Genomic DNA, 25,212 nt, shown 5'->3' on the forward strand with positions numbered 1-25,212 from the left:
TCTGTCCTCCACTATCTCTTGGACTTTGCTCAAATTCATATCCACTGAGTCAGTAATGCTCTCTAACCATCTCATCTTCTGCATCCTCCTTTTCCTTTTGCTTTCAATCTCTCCCAGCATCAGGGTCTTTTCCAATGAGCCAGCTCTTCGTATCAGGTGGCCAAAGTATCGGACCTTAAGCTTCAGCATCAGTCCTTCCAAAGAATATTCAAGGTTGATTTCCTTTAGGATTGACTAGTTTGATCTCTTTGCAGTCCAAGGGACTCTCAAAAGTCTTCTCCAGCATCACAGTTTGAAAGCATCAGTTCTTCTCTGTTCAGCCTTTATGGTCCAACTCTCACATCCATACATGACTACTGGAAAAACTAAGCTTTGACTAGATGGAACGTTGTCAGCAAAGTCATGTCTCCACTTTTTATTATGCTGTCTAGATTTGTTATAACTTTTCTTCCAAGGAATAAATGTCTTTTCATTTCATGGCTGCAGTCACTGTCTGCAGTGATTTTGGAGCCCAAGAAAATAAAATCTCCCGTTTCCAGTTTTTCCCCATCTATTTACCATGAAGTGATGGGACCAGATGCCGTGATCTTAGTTTTCTTGAATGTTGATTTTTAAGCCAGCTATTTCACTCTTCTCTTTCACCCTCATCAAGAGGCTCTTTAGTTCCTTATCCCTTTCTGCCATTAAAGTGGTGTCATCTGTATATCAGAGATTGTTGATATTTCTCCCAGCAGTCTTGATTCCAGCTTGTGATTCAGCCAGCCTGGCATCTCCCATGATGTACTCTGCATAGAAGTTAAATAAGCAAGGTAACAATATATGGTCTTGTCATACTCCTTACACAATTTCAAACCAGTGGGCTGCCGTCTATGGGGTCGCACAGAGTCGGACACGACTGAAGCGACTTAGCAGCAGCAGCAGCAGCAGCAGTTGTTCCATGTCTGGTTCTAACTATTGCTTCTTGTCCTGCATACAGGTCAGGTGATAGGTAAGGTGGTTTGGTATTCCCATCTCTTTAAGATATATACAGTTTGCTGTGATCCACACAGTCAAAGGCCTTTTAGCATAGTCAGTGAAGCAGCAGTAGATGTTTTTCTGGAATTCCCTTGCTGTCTTTATGATCCAACGAATGTTGGCAATTTGATCTCTGGTTCCTCTGCCTCTTTGAAACCCAGCTTGTACACCTGGAAGTTTTCAGTTCACATGCTACTGAAGCCTAGTTAGAAGGGTCTTGAGCATAACCTTGCTAGCATGTGAAATGAGCGCAACTGTACAATAGTTTGAACATTCTTTGGCATTGCCCTTCATTGGAATTGAAATAAAAACATTTCCCAGTCTTGTGGCCACTCCTGAGTTTTCCAAATTTGCTGACATATTGAGTACAACACTTTAACAGCATCATCTTTTAGGATTTGAAATAGCTTAGCTGGAATTCTGTCACCTCCACTCGTTTTTTTGTTTTGGTTCGGTTTGGTTTTTTTGTAGAAATGCTTCTAAGGCCCACTTGACTTCACACTTCCGTATGTCCATATGTGGTGAGTATGTAGTGAGTGACCACACCATCATGGTTATCTGGGTCATTAAGACCTTTTTTTGCATAGTTCTTCTATGTATTCTTGCACATCTTCTTGATCTCTTCTGCTTCTGTTAGGTCCTTACTGTTTCTGACCTTTATTATGCCCATCCTTGCATAAAGTGTTCCCTCAATATCTCCAATTTCCTTGAAGAAATCTCTAGTCTTTCCCATTCTGTTGTTTTCCTCTAATTCTTTTCATTGTTCATTTAAGAAGGCCTTTTTATCCCTCATTGCTATTCTCTAGAACTCTGCTTTCAGTTCAGTATATATTTTTCCCTTTCTCTCTTGCCCTTCACTTATCTTCTTTCCTTAAAAATTTGTAAAGCCTCCTGAGACAACCACTTTGCCTTTTTGTATTTCTTTTTTGAGGGGATGGTTTTGGTCACTGCCTCCTGTACAATGCTATGAACCTCCATCCATAATTATTTATGCTCTCTGCCTACCAGATCTAGTCCCTTGAATCTATTTATCCCCTCCACAGTATAATCAGAAGAGATTTTATTTAGGTCATACCTGAATGGCCTAGTGGTTTACCCTACTTTTTTCAGTTGGAGCCTGAATTTTGCAATGAGGAGCTGATAATCAGCCACAGTCAGCTCCAAGTCTTGTTTTTGCTGACTGTAGAGCTTCTCTATCTTCAGCTGCAAAGAATATTATCAATCTGATTTCAGTATTGACCGTCTGGTGATACCCATGTGTAGAGTTGTCTCTTGGGTTGTTGGAAAAGGTTGTTTCTATGACCAGCATGTTCCCTTGACAAAATTCTGTTAGCCTTTGTCCTTTTTCATTTTGTACTCCAAGGCCACACTTGCCTGTCATTCCAGGTATCTCTTGTCTTCCTACTTCTGCATTCTAATCCCCTACGATGAAAAGGACCTTTTTTTTTGGTGTTGGTTCTAGAAGGTCTTGTAGGTCTTCACAGAACTTCATAGGTCAACTTCAATTTCTTCAGCATCAGTGGTTGGGCATAGTCTTAGATTACTGTGATGTTAAATGGTTTGCTTTGGAAATTAACCAAGAGCATTCTATCATTTGGGGATTGTACCCAAACCCTACATTTGTGATGCTTCTGTGGATTGTGAAGGCTACTTCATTTCTTCTAAGGGATTCTTGTCCACACTACTAGATATAATGGTCATCTGAATTAAATTTTCCCATTCCCTTCCATTTTACTTCACTAATTCCTAGGATATTAATGTTCAATCTTGCCATCTCCTGCTAGACCACATTCAGCATACCTTGATTCATTAACCTAACATTTCAGATTCCTGTGCAATATTCTGTACAGCATCGGACTTTACTTTCACCACCAGACACATCCACAACTGAGAGTTGTTTCCGCTTTAGCCCAGGCGCTTTGTTCTTTCTGGAGCTAATAGTAATTGTTCTCGGCTCTTCCCTGGTAGCATATTGGACACCTTCCAACCTGGGGGGCTTATCTTCCAGTGTCATATCTTTTTGCCTTTTCATACTGTCCATGGGGTTCTCTAGGCAACAGTAGCGGAGTGGGTTGCCATTTGCCCAAGCTCAACAAAGTTGTGATTCATGAAAAGGAAGTCAAATATACTTCAAACAAAACAGTGGCAAAGTCTGTGAGCTTGACAGAGAGGGGAATTAATCTTTGACCCTGTATAGCATTCATCTTCTCAGTTTACTGCGGTACCTGAAGCCAAACTGCATTTTTCTAAAATCTTTACAACTGCCATATGAGGAGATTTTATCCTCCTGTTTTGCAAATGAGGGAGTTATGGACCTGAAAGTTAAGTCATTTGCCAAGATTCCATGACTAATAAATATCAAAAGGGAATTTAAATCAGTGTGGCTCAGCTGATAAACCCTGAATGGCTTTTTGTTACATTTAGAAACAATTTCCATCCCAAACTGAATGTTAAGAATGTTGCCAAAATATTTACTTTTGGGTTATAATAATAATAATTTTTCATTGAGAAAAAAAAGAATGAATCTGATCTTCTAGCCCAGCACTGAAGAATCTGCATGGGGCCTCCCGAACCTCCCCAGCATCCGTCCCTCCTTTGTCCCGTTGCTGGCTGACCTTCAGGCACTGTGTCTTCTTTCCCTCTCAAGCTCTGTACTTTGTTTCCTGGGCCTCAGAGCACTCCTATTTCAGTCTTCTCACAGCCTCTTCTCGTCACTCCATCCTCAACTCAAATCTTCTCAGACCGCTTTCTTGGCAGCAGGACTGTCCTTCTCCACTCTCTTCATTGCCTGGTTTTATCATCTCCTTGAACATAAAGGGACTTGACATTATTTTACAGACTCGTTTTCTGTATCTCACCCCTTATAGCGGGAGCCTCTTGGAGGCAGATCTCTGCCTAATTTACTGCTCTCTCCCCCGGGGTCAATATCTACCTCGCACAGAGGAAACTAACTTTTTATGGACTGGCTGGCTTCAATGCCCTTGAGTAAATGTGCCTGTTCTCTAATTCCTTCAGCCTTCACCAACTCTGTGACCACCAGGTGACAGAGATAGTTAAAGCTTTACAAAAGGTGACTTCAGTCTTTCAGTCTCAGAGAGATAACAAGTTCTCCAATTTGAGACGTGATAATAAACAGCACTTTTAGGGGTCATCTCTGAAAAGAGGATTTAAAATATATTAATTTATTTTTGTATTAGGTTATTGCATTAAAAAAGTAAGATATAAGAGTCAGACCCGGGCTAGTTCTTAGTTCTGTCCCATAGTTGCTGAAAGATCAAATCTTCAGAGTTCTGGCTTTTTCAGGTGTCAAATCAGTGTGACAGCCCACCTCACAATGTTGTGAGTATTAATAGCTTGGAGTGAAAAGCATAAACATTGTACATCTTGTGTTAGTTATGCAGTCATGTCCAACTGTTTGCAACCCCATGGACTATATGGCCCGCCAGGCTCCTCTGTCCATGCTGTCCATGAAATTCTCCAGGTAGTAATACTGGAGTAGGTAGCCATTCCCTTCTCCAGGGGATTTTCCAGACCCAAGGATTGAAACCAGGTCTCCTGCCTTGCAGGCAGATTCTTTACCATCTAAACCACTAAATGTAAATTAATTTTTAATTAATTTTAATATAGTTTTTAAAAATGTTTATTGGAGTATAGTTGTCTTACAATGTTTTTTTAGTTTCTGCTGTACTGGGAAGTGAATCAGCTATATGTATACATATCTGTTGTTGTTTAATCACGAAATTTTATCCTACTCTTTGTGATCCCATAACTGTAGCCCTCCAGAGTCCTCTGTCCGTGAGATTTCCCAGGCAAGAATACTGGAGTGGGTTGCCAGCAAGAGGATTTTTTACTGCTGAGCCACCAAGGAAGCCCCATATGTATACATGAACCCTTTTTAAAAAAAAAATTGTTTCCAGAAAGTTACAGAACTATCAAATACAAAACTTAGCTTTTTTAAATGAGTCATAAATCTAAAGTGATAGAATAAGTCATGCAGAACACATGTTAACATAGGCCTGCCTGAGGGTCAGGCCAGGGAAGAAATTCTTTAGTATTCATCATCAAAGTCATCTTAAATTGGAGTTGGAATTAGGCCCCAGTGATAATGAAGGAAAAAGAGAAACATGATTTTGGTTTATATTAGGAAGTCCTATAAATGTATTATTGTATAGTTATATTTATTATATATATATAAAACTATATATTGTATAGTTATATTTACATAAAATATTTACAGTTGACCTTTGAACAATGTGGAGGTTAATTCAAGTATCATTTATAGTCAGCCTTCCATATCTGCAATCCTGCATCCATGGGTTCATCCAACCACAAGCTATGTAGTACTTCTGTATCTGCTATTGAAAACATATCCAAGTATAAGTGGACCTGTACAGCTCAAACCAGTGGTGTTCAAGGGTCAACTGTACATGTATAAGTATATAGTTATATATATTTATAATATGGATTATCTAACACCAAGTCATATATTACTGAATTTCTCTTTCTGAATTCTTACATGTAGTAATCTTTGAAACACCAAGATTTAAATCAGAATTAAACTAGTTAAAAAAGTGCTTTTGGTCTTGTTCTCTTGCCGATGGATTTTCTTCCCCAAGATGCTGCATCTGGAAATAGATATTCTGCACAAGACACTGTGTTTGGATTCAAAATTCTGCATCAACTTAGGCAAAACCGAATGATGGTGTAGAGAAAGCTTGAACTTAAATATATTTCTTTAACATCACCTGTTGTTTACTTCACAATCAAGCTCTTTCTCAATCTACTTTTTAGATGGTGGTCTAGCAAGTCGCTTACAGCAGATTCAAGTGCCTGTGTTAGAAAGAGAGGTCTGCGAACGCACTTACTATTCAGCCCATCCAGGAGGAATCTCAGAGAAGATGATCTGTGCTGGCTTTGCAGCATCTGGAGGGAAAGATGTGGGCCAGGTGAGAGGATCCCGATTTTGCCAAGGAAGACAGGAAGTTGTTATCTGCTGGAGATTCTCCACAGACAAGAAGAATCCACTCTCAAAGTCATAGACAGGCGTGCCCGCAGTATCACACCACACCCCTATTCAAAAGCCAGACAGAAGCAGGCATCAGTCAGAGGGCAAGTGGGTACGTAGAGGAGCCCGTGAGAAGGAAGGAGAGGGCAACACCACTCAACTGACCTGCTGGTGAGATGTGTTCAGATATGCTTAGGGCTTTGGTAAAGGGGCAACGAGCAAATAAGGATTCTCAATTAATGTATCCCACTTGTGATATAAGAATTTTATTGTTTCAAATTATTACTAAATTCCTGTGTACTCACACAATTTTCTACCACAGAATAAAATAAAACAATCATGAGGAAAATGAGAACCTTTGAAAAAATGGTTTTCATATGCAATGGAAAACAAGTCACAAAGCAGTAGTTTAATTTCAGTGATACCACAGTGGTACAAAGCTACACAGATGGACTTACAAGTCAGTTGGGCAAGCATGCGATTGGCGAATTCAGCATTAAGTAAGCAAAAGACAGGATGTGTGCAAAAGGATTGCAAAATATCAGCTTTAATATCCACATAGCCAACTGAAAAATGTGACTTAGGTATGCAACCGAGAAGCATTTCCAACAGGAAGTAGCCCTACCTTTAGCTCCTAGGCTGGATTTGAGGGAAGCTGCCTGAAGGAAGGCAGACACATACCTCCAGATTGGTATTTCCTTTCATGCTGGGCTAGAGAGGGAAGAAAGAATGAGTCTTGAATAGTTGTAGCTCTTTGATGGTACACCCCAGCCCCCACCACGAGGAAACATGAAGCAGTAGATGTCAGCTCTAAAGAGAGAAAACTGGGCTAAAATCTGGGTAGAAGTCTTTCCATGTAAAACATGAGAACAAAAGGAAGGAGGTCCCCTCAACTTTGAGTATAAATGTATTGTAGTTAAGCCTTTTGTGATGTCAAGTTCTATACAAATTCTGTTTTATGTTGTATATTATCCTAATTTGCATTCTCCAGAAGGCAACCCTAAGAGGAGGATTCAATTGTAGTGGTCTGCTTAGAAGTGCAGCTATCAGCTGTAGGAATGTGAGGAGGTGGTACAGGGAAGGGGAGGCAGCCAGTCTAGGATGTGCAGTTAAGCCAGCTACCACAGTGGGGGGCTGAACTGAATCCTACAGTGATAAACACATGTAGTACACTTACTCCCTTGGAGGAGTGAGGCAGCTTCCCCAAAGTGATGGCTGGAGGGCTGCAGGGGGGCACCTCTCATATTCTGGCTGACCTCATGGGTGGGGTGAAGAGGGCAGGATCCCTGTGGCACAGAGCCAGACACTGACTGGAAGGTCTGAGGAGTATGAGAAGGGTTTCACACCCTCTGCTAGAGGATATTACTGTTACAGAAATCAAATGGAAAAGTGTTCTGATTCTGAATTAATGTGTTCTTTCTCCCTTTTTTGAGGGATGGTTTTTCTATTTTGAATCAAGAAAATTAATAAATAGCTCTGCTGTCTCTGTCATGTTTAATAGCATCTAACTTTAATGAAAGACCTTAATCTATCAAGAGATCATAAAAGAACTAGAGAGGGAAACAGATCTATGTAGAGGTGAGCCAAATACCATGATCTCACTTGGCACCTATTATTACTTCAGCTACATCCAGCTGTCACTTTGGCTGCAGTGTGACCAAATTTATAGCCAATACGAGAAAAGGAAAATAGGAGTTGAGATTCTGACCACGTGTGGCTAGCTTTCTCTTACAAAGAATACTGATTTACTGAAAGGGTAGCTTCAGAAACTTGCTTTGACAGAATGGACTCTAATATTTCTGTCAGGTAATTGGTTTTTACCCTCCTGTGTATACTTGGACGTAATGGACCTGCTAATGTAATTTCTCATACAGGAAGGTGAACATTAGAAGGCTGAAATGCAGAGACATGGGAGTCTCAGACACACACTGTGGAATCCTGTGATTCTTTGCTCACCACAAATTTCAGATTGTTTTAAAAATTTCAAGTTCTTCGACCTATCAAGTGATTTCTGACTTCACAGAGTAGATACTTGTCTGGTTCTTGCTGACTTTTCCAATGTATTTCTTATTTCTCTCCCCTTGCTTACTATAGTCCAGCCACACTGATTGCCTTCTGACCTTCAAACTTGCTACATCCATGTCTAAATTGGGCCCTTAGCCCCGATATCAGTTCTACATATAATGCTGCTTCTCCAGATTTTAAAAATACAGCTCCTTCTTATTTTTCATGTATGAGCTCAAATGCTTATATATATATATATACACACACACACACACACACACACATATAATACATATGTGCATGCTAAGTCGCTTCAGTGATGTCCAACTTTGTGTGACCCTATAGACTGTAGCCCACTAGGCTCCTCTGTCCATGGGATTCTCCAGGCAAGAATATTGGAGTGGTTTGCCATGCCCTTCTCCAGGGGATCTTCCCAAACAAGGGATGGAACCTGTATCTCTTACATCTCCTGCATTGGCAGGCAGGTTCTTTACCACTAGCACCGCCAGGGAAGCCCTTAACAGTCACATCAGTGTTAATATATAGTTTATTTATTATTTAAGTTAATATGTAATTTATATACATGTGTATGCATATATATATTTATATATGTGTGTATGTGTATGTATATATATGTGTGTGTAAACATACACACAGCTACCTTTTTTCTCAACATTCACTCTGAGTATTCCTTTTATGGGTATCATTGCAATCTAATTTGTTTATACTCTTTTCTATAATGGCTAGCCCACAGTAGGCACTGAATAATATTTTTTTAAGTAACTAATAGGCACCATTTGTTTATTAAAGATTTACTATGTACTAAACTCTGTGATAACTGACTAAACAAGATAAATTAGACTTTTTCTGTATCATGAAATGTTTGTAATTGCCTGAAAAATTCTATATTGGGTATATGTTGGTACTGAATTAATGAGTGAATAAAAGACATATCAGACCATTTTCAAACTGGAAGGGAATCTTAATAATCTTCTGTGGGGAAAAAAACTGGGCCCAAAGAAAATGTTAATTGTTCTACAATACAAATTAGGGAATCTGTCTCCTAGTCCCAATTCAGGATATCTACTGTAAAAGTCTTCATATAAAATAAATAACTATATCAAATGTGTTATCAGCTCAGTTTATTTTAGAAGATAATTAAAATTTTAGTTAGGGTCTAAATACACTTGTATATATATAAAAAAAAAGCACCGATTAAAAATCAGAAAAGCTGTCTTTAAAAAAATGCAAATCCTATATTTTAAGGTCTGATTATTTTCAGCTTTATTGAGATTAATTGACATATAACATTGTATAAATTTAAAATGTACAGTGTGCTGATTTTTATACACATGTGTTGTGAAGTGGCTTCCCAGATGGATCAGTGGTAAAGTTTCCACCTGCCAATTCAGAAGATGCATGAGACAAGTGTTCAAGCCCTGGGTTGGGAAGATCCTCTGGAGGAGGAAATGGCAACCCAGTCCAGTATTCTAGCCTGAGGAACTCCATGGGCAGAGGAGCCTAGCAGGCTACAGTCCATAGAGTCACAAAGAGTCGAACAAAATTGATCAACTGAGCACACCTCACACAATTACCATTTCTTCTTATGTTGAGAACACTTATGATCTACTCTCTTAGCAACCATATATAAGATCCTAGTTGCTAAGTCATGTCCAACTCTTTGAAGCCCCATGGCCTGCCAGGTTCCTCTGCCCATGGGACTTCCCAGACAAGAATACTTGAGCAAGTTGCCATTTCCTTCTCCAGCAGATCTTCCCAACCCAGGGATCAAACCCATGCCTCTAAGAATTGGCAGGCAGATTCTTTACCACTGAGTCATCAGGGAAGCCCATTTCTGTGAGTTTTATTTTTTTTAGATTTCACATATATGTGATATAACATAGTCATTGTCTTTCCCTATCTGACTTTTCACTTAACATCATGTTCTCAAGGGTCACCCATATTCTCACAATGGGCAGGATTTCCTTTGTTCTCATAGTTGAATAATATTCCATCTTAATATTTAGTATTCTTATAGATAAATAACAAATAAACATATATCTAATATATATATATGTGTGTGTATATATGTATATATTGCTTCCCAGATAGCTCAGTGATAAAGAATTTGCCTTCCAATGCAGATGTGGGTTTGATCCCTGGATTAAGAAGATCCCCTGGAGGAAATGGCAACTCAGTCCAGTATTCTTGCCTGGAAAATCACATAGACAGAGGAACCTGGCAGGCTATAGTCCACGGGGTCACAGAGTGTCAGACATGACCTAGCAACTGAGCACTCTTAAAGTATCCATAACACACATACACATACTACATCTTTTTTATCCATTCATCCTTTCACAGAAAAATGGATTGCTTCCATATCTTGGCTAATGTGAATAAAGCTGCAATAAACATGGAATTGCAGTTATCTCTTCAGTATCCTAATTTTATTTCCTTTGGCTGTATACCCAAAACTAGGATTGCTGTGTAATATAGTAGTTCTATTTTCCACAGTGATATATCAATTTATATTCCTACCAGTGTTGCAATAGGATTCTCTTTTGTCCACATCCTTGCAAACACTTTATTTCTTGTCTTTTTGATGATAGATGATTAAACAGGTACGAGATGCTATCTCATTGTGATTTTGACTTTCATTTCCTGATGCTTGTGATGTTGGACACATTTACATATACCTATTGGTCATCTGCACATCTACTTTGGAAATATGTCTATTCAGATCTTCTGCTCATTTTTAAACTGTGTAATTTTTGTTATTGATTTGTATGAATTTTATAATTTTGAATAATAACCCCATATCAGATATATGGTTTGCAAATATTTTCTCTCATTCCACATGTTGCATTTTGATCTAGATTGTTTCTTGTAATGTGCAGAAGCATTTTAGCTTGATGTAATCCCACTGACTGATTTTTGCCCCTCTTGCTTGTGTTTTTGGTTTCAGATCCAAAAAACTGATGCCACAAGCAAAGGAGCTTTTCCCTTGTTTTCCTCTAGGAGTTCTGCCTTTTGGGGCCTTATGTTTGTTTAAGTCTTTAATTTTTTATGGTGTAAACAGGGATTCAATTTTATTCCTCTGCTTCTGGATATCTAATTTCTCCAATTCCATTTACTGAAGAAATTAATCTTTCCTCACTGAATACTCTTTGTTCCCTTGTCAAATATTAGTTACCTATATAAATTAAGGTTTTTTTTTTCTGGGCTCACAATTCTGTCCCTTAGGTCTACATACCTGTTTTAACACCAGTACCATACTGTGTTGATTACTATAAATTTGTAATGTATTTTAAGATTAGGAAATATGATGCCTCCAACTTTATTCTTTCTCAGGATTGCTTTGACTATGTGGGGGTCTTTGTTGTTCCATGTGAGTTTTAGGATTTTTTCCTTCATTTCTGTGAAAAACACCATTAAAATTTTGATATGGACTGCTTTGAATCTGTAGGTGGTTTTGAGTAGTATGGACATTTTAACAATATTAATTCTTCCAATCCATGAACATAGGATATCTTTTCATTTATTTGTGTAAATAATTTTCAATTTTTTTCATCAAAGTGAAGTTTTTTGTATAGAGATCTTTTGCCTCCTTGGTTAAATGTGTTCTGAAATATTTTATTATTCTGATGCTATCATATATGAAATCTTTTAAATATGTTTTTTGTTGGTGTATAGAGACACAATTGATTTCTTTTTTCTATTTCAAAGAAGTTTGTATTTGAGCTTTTGAAAATAACGTTTGGAGACACTGCATATGAATATCACTGTAATACACATGAACTATTCTATCAAACCCTTAAAATTAACATAAACTATCTCATAGCCAACAAAATAGGGGCTAGGTGCCAATTTTATTAGATAAATTGGTACAGCATTTTAATTATCATTTTATGTCTATCTAGGTGTAGCTGAAATTCAAAATTCACATCAAAGTAAAACTATATCAAAACTCAATGCCATACTAAATGTACTTGGCCTGTGCAGTAAAATTCTAGTCAGATTTCATTTTGATTCCCTTCTCATTCATGGCCCAGGTGGCCTTGATAGAAACGCAGGACTTTGTGCTGATCATCACACAACATACCACTGTTTTTTTTTATAACCTCTATAAAATGTTAAAGGGGAGATGTAGCATTAGCCCTGTGGAGCAGATCTTGCTTGATTACCTCAATCTGTCCAGCAGGACCCACTGTGAACTAGTGCAAGGCGCACAGCCTGTCACTGATTACAGGCAAGAGATTTCTGTATGTTTGTTTTGTATCCTGAAACTTTACTGTGTTCATTGATAAGTTCTAACAGTTTTTTGGTGAAGCCTTTAAGATTTTCTGTAGAAAAGATTATTTCACCTGAAAATAAAAACAATTTTACTTCTTCCTTTCTGGTTTGGGTGCCTTTGTTTCCTTTTCTTGCCAGATTGCTCTGACCAGAACTTTCAGATTGTATTGAATAGGCATGGTGAGGATGAGCACTTTTGTCTTGTTCCTGCTCTTAGAGGAACAGCTTTTAACCTTTCACTGTTGAGTAGGATGTTAAGCGTGGGTTTGTTATATATGACCTTTATTATGTTGAGTTATGTTTTGTTTATATCCAAGTTCTTGAGAGTTTTTAATCATGAAAGAATGTTGCATTCTTCAAATGTTTTATTTGTACTATTGAGATGATACAACTTTTCACTTTCACATTTATTGATTTGCATATATTGAAAAACTCTCATATCACTGGAATAAATCCCATTTGATTATGGTGATTGATAGTATATTTAATATACTGCTGAATTCAGTATGTTAGTATTCTGCTGGGGATTTTTACATCTATATTCACTGGGGATATTGGCCTGTAATTATCTTTTCCTGTAGTGTTCTTATCTGGCTTTGGTATGAGGATAATGCTGACTTCATAAAATGATTTTTGGAATATTCCCCCCTCTTCAGTTTTTGGGAGGAATTTGAGAAGGATTCTTTATTTAAATGTTTAATGAAATTCACTAGTAAAGCCTTCTGGTCCTGGACTTTTCTTTTTTATAATATTCTTCATTAGTGATTCATTCTCCTTTCTCATATTAGTCTATTGTGATTTTCTTTTTCCTCTTAATTTGGTGTTAGTAGGTTGCATGTTTCTGGGAATTTATTTCTTATAAATTACCCAATTTTTTGGTTTTAAGTGTTCATAATGGTCTCTTATAATCCTTTGTATTTCCGGAATACCAGCTGTAGTGTCTCCTCTTTCCTTTCTTTTGCCATTTCATTTATTTATGTCTGACTGTTCTAAGGAATAAATCTTTTAAAAAATTAAAGAAATATGTTTTGAATAAATTAATTATTCATGTTCCAAAATTGAAAGCAGGAGTTCTGATTAAAGCAATTTTAGAACATGTTTTCTTGGTGTTTCAGGGAGATTCTGGTGGACCATTAGTGTGTAAACATGAAAAAGGTCCCTTTGTCCTCTATGGCATTGTCAGCTGGGGAGCTGGCTGTGCCCAACCAAGGAAGCCTGGTGTATTTGCCAGAGTGAGTGTCTTCCTGGACTGGATTCAATCCAAAATCAAAGGTAAATATTTTTCATATATTATAAAAAGTTTCTTCTGTTTTTAGAGTGGGCTTGGGAGAGGTGAGAGTGATAGAAACAGCATTATAAAAGAAAAGACAATAACATAGTATTTTATTTTAGTTTCTAAACATAAAATTCTATAAGAATAACTTCTTCCTTAGGCAATGTTATGGTAAAATTGACTTTTCCTGAGGCTGCTTTAATCCTAGATTTGCATTCTTTTTTGAAAATCTCTGCTCTGGAACAGACTACATTTTGTCCTTAGGCTTTCATCTTTATTTACTTTTAACATGTCTCCCCAGATGCAGGTCCTGTTTTACTCCAGATAAAAAATGAAAGCAAAATCTTAACAAGACAACAATTGCCACCACCCACACCCTCAAGAGACAGTGCATCTGGGCCAGGTAGTAGATGTTCACATTATCCTATTAATAGAGCTAATAAGAATTTAGCAAAAAGCATTGCTTATCTGGATTCACTAATTTTCTTTGGAGTACCATAAACTGTTTTCATTCTGGTTTGTAGTTTAAGTTGAAGGGCAGGTGAGCTATCTATTGTTACTGTCTACGGATCTTTTCTTGGGACTTCCTGTGGCTCAGATGGTTAAGCGTCTGTCTACAATGTGGGAGACCTGGTTCGATCCCTGAGTCGGGAAGATCCCCTGGAGAAGGAAATGGCAATCCACTCCAGTACTATTGCCTAGAAAATCCCATGGACAAAGGAGCTTAGTAGGCTACAGTCCATGGGGTCGCAAAGAACTAGAAAAGGGATCTTATCTAGTTCATAGACACAGCTATTACAGGTTAAAAAAAAAAATGTCTTAATGGTTATAAACAGTGCTTGAATTTTGGAAAAATTCACAGAATTATTCTGATCTCTGAACTGTTTATTACTGCATGAACAAAGGTCCTTAGCCTTTCAGATATCTTGCTAGACAAAGATTCTGGATATGAGATGACTAAGACCAGCATTTGTGTTAGTGTCTCTCTTAGTTCTTCCACACTGTCAGTGTCTGTTTGCTAATAGGATTATATTTTTAGTTAAAAGCTAAAAGCACCTGGTCTTTTGAAAAGACTCTGATGCTGGGAAAGATTGAAGGAGAGAGGAGAAGGGGACAACAGAGGATGAGATGGTTGGATGGCAGCACCTACTCTATGGACATGAGTTGAGTAAACTCCAGGAGTTGGTGATGGATAGGGAAACCTGGTGTGCTGCAGTCCATGGGGTCGCAAAGAGTCAGACACACCTAAGTGACTGAACTGGATGAAACTGAAAAGCACCTGGAGATTTAGAAGTCTGTGAAAGATTTACAAGAAGATAAAAATTCCATGATAACCATCATTCTTGGTTTCCAAATGGTCAGGGTCTTTCCCTTTTCACCCATCTCTGCTTCATCCACTCCCACACACACTCAAGTCCAGGAGACAACTAGGAAGAGTTGGAGAAAAACTGAAGAGGAGTCCAGAGAGAACAAGACTTGCTAGAGGGATAACTTTCAGTAGAAGAAAGCAGATGAGATCTAGTGTCCAGGTGGAAGGACTGGTCTTGGGCAGGAGCAAAGTGCAGTTTATCCATTGTTTTGCCAAATGGAAAGCAGAATATTTAGGCACGGGTGCTCTTTATGGGTACCTGTGGGAATGAGAGCTGCTGGCAATTGTCCTCTAATTGCTTATTTCCTCAGCAGGTGAAACAGAGGATTGTAGAAGAGAGTTTGAGAGTTTTAAGATAGAAAAAAGAAAGTATTAAATAGCTTTCGAATAGCTATCAGGGAAGCCCTATGGACTAGGAAAATGTAGTAGAATTTTTTGGCAGCATAAAAGCCTCTGAGATTAATGATCATAAGTTTAGAGGGAGACCAATCCATCTATGGGGTCGCATAGAGTTGGACACGACTGAAGTGTTAGCAGCAGTGGCAGCAATCAGTTGGTCTGGTTGTTTCCCTCTGGAGACACTGAGGTGTATCACATAGATGCAGCACGGGTGCAGAGAAGGTTCGATCACAGTGGGTTTTTCCAAGTCTACAAGAGTATAAGGGAATTGGGAGTGTGTGTGTGTGAGGAAGGGATTAAAATGATACATGGTTGGAATTTAAGCTGGGGGAAAGAGTAAAACAAGGATGAATGATAAGTTAAAAAATAAGAAAAGATGGTGGGATAGATGAATTACAAGTCTCAAAAGATGTGTTGGTGTAAGCTGAAAAATAGAAGGTTGTGGCTGGAGATGGTGGTTCTTGAAACTGAGTTTACGCGAGGCTTGTAATTACTGCTAATAACCAGGTGTGTAGGGGCTGATCACTGGGATGAGTGAATGAGGTCAAGTGAAGGACAGGATTACTGGAGGGAAGTTGAGAATTGAGAAGCTTCAGTGCTGGAGTCATCATCTATGTGCCTGTTGAAATCAGCAAGATATAAAATAAGCATAATGTTGGAGAAAATGACTGCTAAAATCTTCTAGGAATGAAGTGGAGTAACTCAGGGACCCGTTACCTTACGGGTGGTAAGTTCTGACAACACAAGAGTCAGGAGTCAAAACTAGAGTCAAAGAGTCAAATTTAGATTTAAATTAAATCTGGAATTGGGATTGAGATGGAGAGTAGAACTTAAGATCATAAAACCTAATGATTTTGATGATTTGAGTTAACAGTTTTAATGAGTGCTGAAAGAAGTAATCTATGTGAAGCCCTCAGAATAGGGATGGTATGACCTGTGGAAAGAGTCAAGAAGTGTGGGAGTGGTGATAGCAAATATGGTGAAGTCACTCAGTCGTGTCCGACTCTTTGTGACCCCATGGACTGTAGCCTACCAGGCTCCTCTGTCCATGGGATTTTCCAGGCAATAGTCCTGGAGTGGATTGCCATTTCCTTCTCCAGGGGATCTTCCCAACCCAGGGACTGAACCCGGGTCTCCTGCATTGTAGACAGACGCTTTACTGTCTGCACCACCAGGGAAGTCTATCCAGGGAGTGGTAATAGTGCCCATCAAATGTATTCTTTGTTCTGTCTCATTCAGACTGTTAGAAAGTGGGGACTTCCCTGGTGGTCCAGTGATTAAGACTCTGTGCTTCCAATGCAGAAGGTGGGGGTTCAACCCTTGGTCGAGGAGCTAAGATGCCACATGCCATGGGGCGTGTCCAAACAAAACAAAACAGGCTATTAGGAAATGAACATTGCGAAAATGTAAAGAAGACATCGCACATTTGCGTGTGTTCAGAAATAATTATGCATGCCAAAGAACTTTGAAAGCTTTACATATAAAAGGGTATTGTTTTGTTCTACTTCTCTGAATATTCTGTGAGAAAAAGTATTAGGACTCTGCCATCTTTAACACCCACACACTCCCACCACTTGCTTTTCACACAAGGGAATAAATGAATCTTAGCAATGGTTTTTTGAAATTGTTACCCTATTTATAAAAAATAGTAACTGCTTGGGAATTCATGACTTTATATGATTCAGTTCCTTTTCCAGGCAGATTTATAGTGGAGGATTCATGTAGAGAGGAAAAAAGATTGCCAAGACATGTTGGGACTAGACTCGGAAAGACCTTGCAAGCCGCTGTGGTTGGCTTTGAGCAAGCGAGAAAAGAGCTTAATTCTTCTGTTTCATCATTCTCTGATTGAAGGACATGATGGGGGAAGATTCGAGACTGCAAAATCAGTTAGGTTACTATAACATCCAAGTAGACCTAAGAAATACCTAAGTTAGACCATAATAGCCATGTAAATGAAAAAGAGAAAAATTCACAGAAGTAACAGAAAACCAAGCAATTGAATAGAATCCTGAATTCTTGGAACATTTCCTTTCACCTCTGCCACTCTTCATCTCTCTTGTTCAGCAAAGTGTATTAACATATGGGTCTCCTCAGTTAGAATGTTATTTCTCTATGGCAGAGCATGTATAATGATGTATGTATTGCTCCAGGTCCGGTCTGCAAAGGACCACACTGGAGAAGAGACTACCCTCTGAGGTGTAGGCCCCAAGGGTTGGACTCTTAAGACAATCTGGATTGAAGGGGCAGCGGATTGGTTGGTCTACAGGTTACAATTCTCGCCTCTGGGGCAAGAGGTCCCAGGTTCAGATCCTGGACAAGACCCCAAGATGATAGCTTACGGTGAATGGTGTCAGATTCCTGATCTCCGAAGAAGAAAATTTAACTTCGGGACCAGGGACCAGGCTTCATCACTCAAGAGCTTTTGTAGAGCAGAGTTTTATTAAAGTGTTAAAAGAGACAGAGAAAGCTTCTGACATAGACAATCTGAAGGTGCCCAGAGATCTCCCCACAAGCTCCCGTCCTAATTACACCTGAGGAACCCTGGGTATTAATAACTGGGGAGGGCCAGTCAGTTGACTTCTTTTGGACACCAGGGCAACTTTCCCTGTGCTCACTGAAGCCCCTGGTCCGCTTTCCTCCTGATCCACTACTGTAATGGGACTGTCTGGATGAGCCAAACATTATGTCAGTCATCCTTTAAGTGGCAACTTTCTCTGTGCTGTTTCCTCACGAGTTTCTAATCATGCCAGCGTCTCCCTCACCCCTTCTGGGGAGGGATATATTGAACAAGGTCCAGGTCGCTGTTTTCATGAATATGGAATCCGCTCTTTTTAATGGAACAATCTGTAAATCCTCAAGTGTGGGCTGATGAAAAAAACTGTGGGTTGAGGACAAAATGCTGTTCCTGTCCTTAAAAGCTCAAAGACCCTCACCTATTTCCACAGCAAAAGCAGTACCCGCTAAAGCCTGAGGTTAAGGAAGGGTTAATAGCCATCATTGAGAATTTAAAGGAGCAGGGGCTATTAATTCCCTGTAATAGTCCATACAACACTCCTATTTTGGGTGTGGAAAAGTTAAATGATAAATGGAGACTAGTTCAAGATTTACAAATAATAAATGACGCTGTGGTTCCTTTTACTCATATGCCAAAAACAAATGGATTATCTTGTTTACAAGTCTATGTCAGAAACTTTCTCTATCCCTTTTTATACTTTAATAAAACTCTGCTCTACAAAACTCTTGAGTGATCAAGCCTGGTCCCTAGTCCTGAAGTTAAATCTTCTTCGGAGATCACAAATTCAACACCGTTCACCATAAGCTATCATATTCATCAATCAAAATGTGAAATCAAACCAATATTGTAAACCAATCATCAACCAATTAAATATTTTTAAAATGTGTTCATTTGAATACGAGTATTTCAGTTGTAATTGTTAAAAAAAAAAATTGTTATCAAGGGAATAGACATAGGGAAAGAAGGAAGAGCCAAGGATGTCACCCGAAGGAGAAGCCAATGTCAGGGTCAGTGGGACAGAGCGCTCCTAGCATCTGAAGCTCTGCAGGTACCCATGCAGGTACAGCAGTGCCCTTAGACTTAAGAACAAATTGAAGATGACATTCAAAGTGTATTCAGCAAATTCTCCTTTCCTGACCTCAATTGCAGACTTCATTTGTCCCAGCAAGATAAGTGTTTATGGAAACCAAACAAGCTTTTAGGAACAGATCTTCAGTTGTATGTCAACGAAGGAAAGAAATGAAAACAGGCTGCCATTAGAGAATACAGTGCAGTCCACTTTGCATTTTCTAAGAAATTTTAAAAGTTCAGTTAAAAGTCATTTTGAATAATTATTATTTAAATTCTACCTTTACAGTCTCATTTCACAAAACTAGGACACATTAAATGGGGTGATCATTTTATCCAAGACCTTATAACTGATGGTAATTAAGTTTTATTTTTCTTCTTGCAAGCCTAAATTATTCAAATTTATGATAGAATCTCACTTTTCTTTGTCTTTTTGAGTTGGTCCCTGGTGTCTGTGTGTTCTAAATCATAGGCTGTTACCCTGAAGTGGAGTTAGAAGAGCCCAGAGGCTTTTTTTCATCTCCAAGATATCCACTGGATTATAGAGGAAAACTGGAATGTTCTTGGGTGCTCCGAGTTTCACCAAGGAGTATGGCAAAATTTACAGTTGAGTATCTGTTACTCCCTGGGTCTCGTATGTGTCAAGACTCAGCTCTGATTATTTATGAAGAAAACCACAGTGAGAGAAGGATGTCAGGTAAGCCGTAGGGGCATTTATATGTGTGCTTTTCCTGGGTAAGCAGCTTAAGATCAAAGGGAGAGTTAAACTTGGCAATAATACCTCTGAAATGTTGATTAATGTAGGCATATTTTTATGCATTTATTTTTAGACATGTTTAATATTTTCAAATTTGAATTTACAAAACAGGTATACTAAAGGTTGAGTGAGTGTGTTTGTATGTATGTGTATTCAGAAAAAAAAAAGGCAAGAGAGCCCATCTTCAAACGTAGCAGAACCGTACCGGAATGCCAGAAGTGTGTATATGACCAAGGAGGGATTAAGATAATTAAAAATCATGTAGGACCTAGAGTGTTGAATTTTAAAATACAGCAAGACACATTGCTACTGCTGCTACTGCTACGTAGCTTCAGTCGTGTCTGACTCTGTGCGACCGCATAGATGGCAGCCCACCAGGCTCACCCGTCCCTGGGATTCTCCAGGTAAGAACACTGGAGTGGGTTGCCATTTCCTTCTCCAATGCATGAAAGTGAAAAGTGAAAGTGAAGTCACTCAGTCGTGTTCGACTTCGCGACCTCATGGACTGCAGCCCACCAGGCTCCTCCATCCATGGGATTTTCCAGGCAAGAGTACTGGAGTGGGTTGCCATTGCCTTCTCTGGCAAGACACATTAGGTTTTTAAAATTGTGAAATTGAAAAGTTTGCTAATAACATACCAACTGTCATTTCATTTCATGTATGGGCAAACCTATTGTGTTTAGCAAAACAAAATTCCCAACTCTTGTTTGTGTAAGTATAATACAGGGTTTTTGGCTCTCAGTAAAGGGGAATGGCGCTAGTGGTAAAGAATCCGCCTGCCAATGCAGGAGACGTAAGAAGATCCCTGGGTCAAGAAGATCCCTGGGAGGAGGACATGGCAATCCACTCCAGTATTCTTGCCTGAAGAATCCCATGGACAGAGGAGCCAGGTGGGCTATAGTTCTTGGGGTCGCAAAGAGTCAAACATGACTGAAGTGACAGCATGCACAAAGCAGGAGGTGGGAAGGTGCTGGAAATAATTTGGTTGATGGGGACACCTGGAAAGAGAAGTTTATGTATGTTACTGTGAGTGTACGTGGTTGACACACAAATGTGCGTGCTTGATTCAGGAGTATATGGAAGCCAGGGAATTGCTTTGAGGTTGAGATTGTTTTCTTTGGAAAGATTCTGAGATTGAATTATTGACTTAAAAGGCACAACCATTTATTTAAAGATTCTTTCTTTAGAAATACTGTCTCATTTAGACTGCAGAGGAAACCATTAACTGGCCTGTCCACTGCACATTTTCCCCCTGTGATCAGATCACCTCCCCATCCACCCTGATTGAAATGGCTTGAGGTCTCCTTGAAACTGCAGTGAGACCCAGAATGCACAGCATGACATTCGCCTGCCACTCCCTTAGCTCTTCACACTCTGCTCTCAGGGCCCTTGTCCATCTACCTCTCCCAGCTCTCCAAAGAGCTCTTCTCCATCCAGTCAAGTCTTGACTAGAATGTGCTTTCATTTTTTTATTTGACATTTTAAATACAATTTTAAAGATTACTTTCAATTTACAGTTATTACAAAACAACACATCCTTGAGCCTGTCTTACACCCGAACAGTTGGTACCCCCCTCCCCCATCCCTCTATTGCCCCTCCCCCTTCCCCACTGGTAACCACTAGTTTGTTCTCGTATCTGTGAGTCTGCTTCTTTTCGTTATATTAACTAGTTGTGGAGTTTTTTAAATTCCACATATAAGTGATATCATACAAGTATTTGTCTTTCTCTGTCTGACTTATTTCACTTAGCATAATGCCCTTCAAGTCTATCCATGTTGCTGCAAATGGCAAAATTTTGTTATTTTTAAATGACTGAGTAGTAGTCCTTTGTGTGTGCGTGTATCACATCTTCTTTATCCATTCCTCTGTTAACAGATGCTTAGGTGCTTCTATATTTTGGCAAGGGTAAGTAACGTGCTATGTACATGGGGGTGTGTGCATCTTTTGAACTGGTGTTTTTTATTTTTTTGGATATATACCCCAGGAGTGGAATTGTTGGGTCATATGGTAGTTTCATTTTTAGCTTTTTGAGAAACCTGATACTATTTTCCACAGTGGCTGTATCAATTTACATTCCCACCGACAGTGTACAAGAGTCCCCTTTCCTCCTCCGAGAACACGCTTTCCTAATGAGGCCTACCTGATTGATGAGAATTGCATCACCTCCCACCTCCGGAATTCTTAACGGCCCTTCTCTTGGCATTATTGTCTTCTAACCTATGATGTTGTTTCATGTGTTCATACCTGTGTCTTCCCTATTAACATGAGCTTCTCGAGGACTGAAACTTGTCTCTTCGTGTCAGGAATCCCGTGTTTAGAACAGTCCTGGATACACAGAGGGCATTCAGTAAATGACTGACTGACTGAATGGTCACCTTCTCAAACAGACATTCTAAGTCTAAAGGGCCATCACCCTTTCCCTGTCATGGTCTTTTTCTGTCATATTCTGCACATGTTCTACACATGTCATTTCATGTGTAGCAGTGGTCTCTATTTGAAATCTTCATTTACCTGACCAAAATGAAAGTGCCATGAGAGCAGGGATCTGGCTATTTTCTTCCCCTCCTATATTTTCCCAAATTGAAATAACAGAGTCTCAGACATTTGTTTTGCATGAATGCATACTACTAAATTTGAGCCTCTTTCACCATGCCTTTAGTCTGATATTATCAATTTAATAAGCACTTTTACTTTGTTTAATCATTAATGGGGATACTTTTTTTCAATTTATTAGTTAGCTATCTACATTTTCAAATTCCTTGTTACTACCATTATTTTTAAATTTGAGTATTGATCTTATTATTGATTTATAAGGGCACTATATATATGTGTGTGTGTGTGTATAATTATATAAAACATTTTTTCCTTTGTCATAAATTACAAGTACTTATTTATGAGGTTGTCATTTGCCTTTAAATTTTGTGTATTTGTATGTTGATATAAATATTTTTAAATTTATTGATTTAAATATATTTTTATGTATTTTCATCTTTGATTTATCTCATTGCTTTTATTTTTAAAAATTTCCCAAGTAAGGTCAGAAATTTTTAAATAAAAAAATGCTTAATCCTGCTGAAATACATTTTCTCACATGGTGTTAGTGTTGTGTTAATGTTAGTCACTCAGTCGTGTCTGACTCTTTGAGACCCCATGGACTGTAGCCCACCAGGCTCTTCTGCCCATGCACTTCTCTAGGCAAGAATACTGGAGTGAGTACCCATTCCTTTTTCCAGGGTATCTTTCTGACCCAGGGATCAAACCCAGGTTCCCCACATTGCAGGCAAATTCTTTACTGCTGAGAGACCAGGGAACCCCTCTCATATGGTAAAATGATCTTATGACTAATTCCTTTTTTAGAAAAAATTATTTCCTCTTTAATTTATAGCTATCTTTATCATATACTGGGGCTTCTCTCATAGCTCAGTTGGTAAAGAATCTGCCTGTGATGCAGGAGACCCCAGTTCGATTCCTGGGTCGGGAAGATCCACTGGAGAAGGAATAGGTTACCCACTCTGGTATTCTTGGGCTTCCCCTGTGGCTCAGCTGGTAAAGAATCTGCCTGCAATGAGGGAGACCGGGGTTCCATTCCCTAGGTTAGGAAGATCCCCTGGAGAAGGGAAAGGCTACCCACTGCAGTATTCTGGCCTGGAGAATTCCATGGACTATGCAGTCCATGGGGTCGCAAAGAGTTGGACATGACTGAGTGACTTTCACTTCACTTCACTTTATCATATACCAGGCTCTCAAATAGAAATAAATGATTTCTGGAAAAACCAGGCTTCCCTGGTGGCTCAAATAGTAAAGAATCTGCCTACAGTGCAGGAGCCTTGGGTTCTATCCCTGGATGGGGAAGATCCCCTGGAGAAGGGAATGGCAACCCACTCGAGTATTCTTGCCTGGAAAATTCTGTGGACAGAGGAGCTTGGTGGGCTGTAGTCCATGGGGTTGCAAAGAGTAGGACACGACTGAGTGACTAACACTTGCCTTTTTCATTGTTATGTACTGAAAACCATGCTTGACTTTGTTGTAGATTAACTGTGGAAACCCTATAATTTTTCAACCTAGCATTTCTTTGATTTGAAATTGTCAGCTTGAAACCTGTAAAATTGTTCTGTCCTTCAGATGATAGCTAGCAGAACTGTAAGGCTATGATAGAGATATTACCTCTTACTCAAGTTGGATAGTATCCTTGTACACTGCAAATGCTATGTTTTTCCCTGTGGGAGCCAGCAACCGTTCAAGAGCTGGATTCATCTCTATTTGCTACAAATAAATATTGACTCATTCTTCAAATAGTATTTCAGCATCATTTACTCTAATATATTATGCCAACTAATGATTTTTTCTTCTTGTAAATAATCTTTTCCCTTCCTTACTCCCTACAAATATATGCAGGACACCTACTATGGGTCAAGGATTGACTTTTCTTGGTTGTGAGCATCCGATAGTGAACAAAATGGGCAAAAAAATCCCTGCCCTTACCACCATGTATTCTAGGGGGGACAGGACACATAATATGATAAAATATATATTAGGCAGAAGGACTAAGGGAAAATGAGGTGAGAAGAGAGAGAAAAAGCATATGGGATTGCAGATGCCATAGAATTGGGTGCAGAATAACCAGCTTTCTGAGCAGATGACATTTAAATAATTATTACAGAAAGACACTGAATTATTCCTAATAGTAGGCGAGTTTGATTCTAAGAAATTCATGGAATCTTTCTATACCTTCTTAATCAGCCCTCTGAATCATTTTAGAATTATGGTTATAATTTTACATTCTCTTTGACTTAGGTTCTCAAAGTAAAGCAATCAAAAGGAGATTGGCCAGTATTGTAAAGTAAAATAAAGTAAAAATAAAAATTAAAAAAAAAAAAAGAGTGGCTGTAGGGAGAGATGGTATAGGGAGGGAGGTGGGAGGGGGGTTCAGGATTGGGAACTCATGTACACTTGCGGCGGATTCATGTTGATGTATGGCAAAACCAATACAGTATTGTAAAGTAAAATAAAGTAAAATTTAAAAAAAGTTTTCATCATGGATTTCGCAGTGATGTATTTTTAATAAATAGGTTACTTTCCTAGGAGAGAAATGGCATATCAGCCTCATATTAAAATAATGTGCTACCTACTGTCTTTCATGGGAACAATGGGACATAACAGACTGTAACAAGTATTCAATTTGGGATCTAGGTTCTGCTCCTGACTCCCCACCCCCTAGTCTGTGACTTTGGGTGAGTCATTTGAATTCTAGAATGCTGTTCCTCAATTTGCAGAGTGGAATTTAGTTGCCATGCCTAAACTAGAAACTTTTAAAAATGTTCTTCTTTTTTATCAAATTTGATTTTTTTAACCTAGGTAAATTATGTGGAAGAAGGCTTTATCCGATGGTTTTCATGAGCTCTGGACCACTGGTGAGGGTGACATTTCATTCCAGTGTGCAAGGTGCTTTTGGCATAAATTATATTGTCTTTAGAGTCCAAGGTATGTTCTAACTTATAAAGTTAAAGCTAGCAT

At 38.9% G+C, this 25,212-nt stretch overlaps 1 protein-coding gene across 1 annotated transcript in view; it reads left to right on the forward strand.

The window, feature by feature from the left end:
• OVCH1 (ovochymase 1) overlaps positions 1–25,212 on the forward strand; it is a 110,047-nt gene that overhangs the window by 29,786 nt on the left and 55,049 nt on the right. Inside the window, exons 12-16 of the mRNA XM_052640608.1 lie at positions 5,806–5,960; positions 13,432–13,588; positions 13,897–13,992; positions 19,413–19,637; positions 25,054–25,179. Of these exons, the coding sequence (XP_052496568.1) occupies positions 5,806–5,960; positions 13,432–13,588; positions 13,897–13,992; positions 19,413–19,637; positions 25,054–25,179 (759 nt within the window). The remainder of the gene's footprint in view (positions 1–5,805; positions 5,961–13,431; positions 13,589–13,896; positions 13,993–19,412; positions 19,638–25,053; positions 25,180–25,212) is intronic.

This window comes from Budorcas taxicolor, chromosome 5 (genome assembly GCF_023091745.1).
Source record: "Budorcas taxicolor isolate Tak-1 chromosome 5, Takin1.1, whole genome shotgun sequence".
Lineage (NCBI taxonomy): Eukaryota > Metazoa > Chordata > Mammalia > Artiodactyla > Bovidae > Budorcas > Budorcas taxicolor.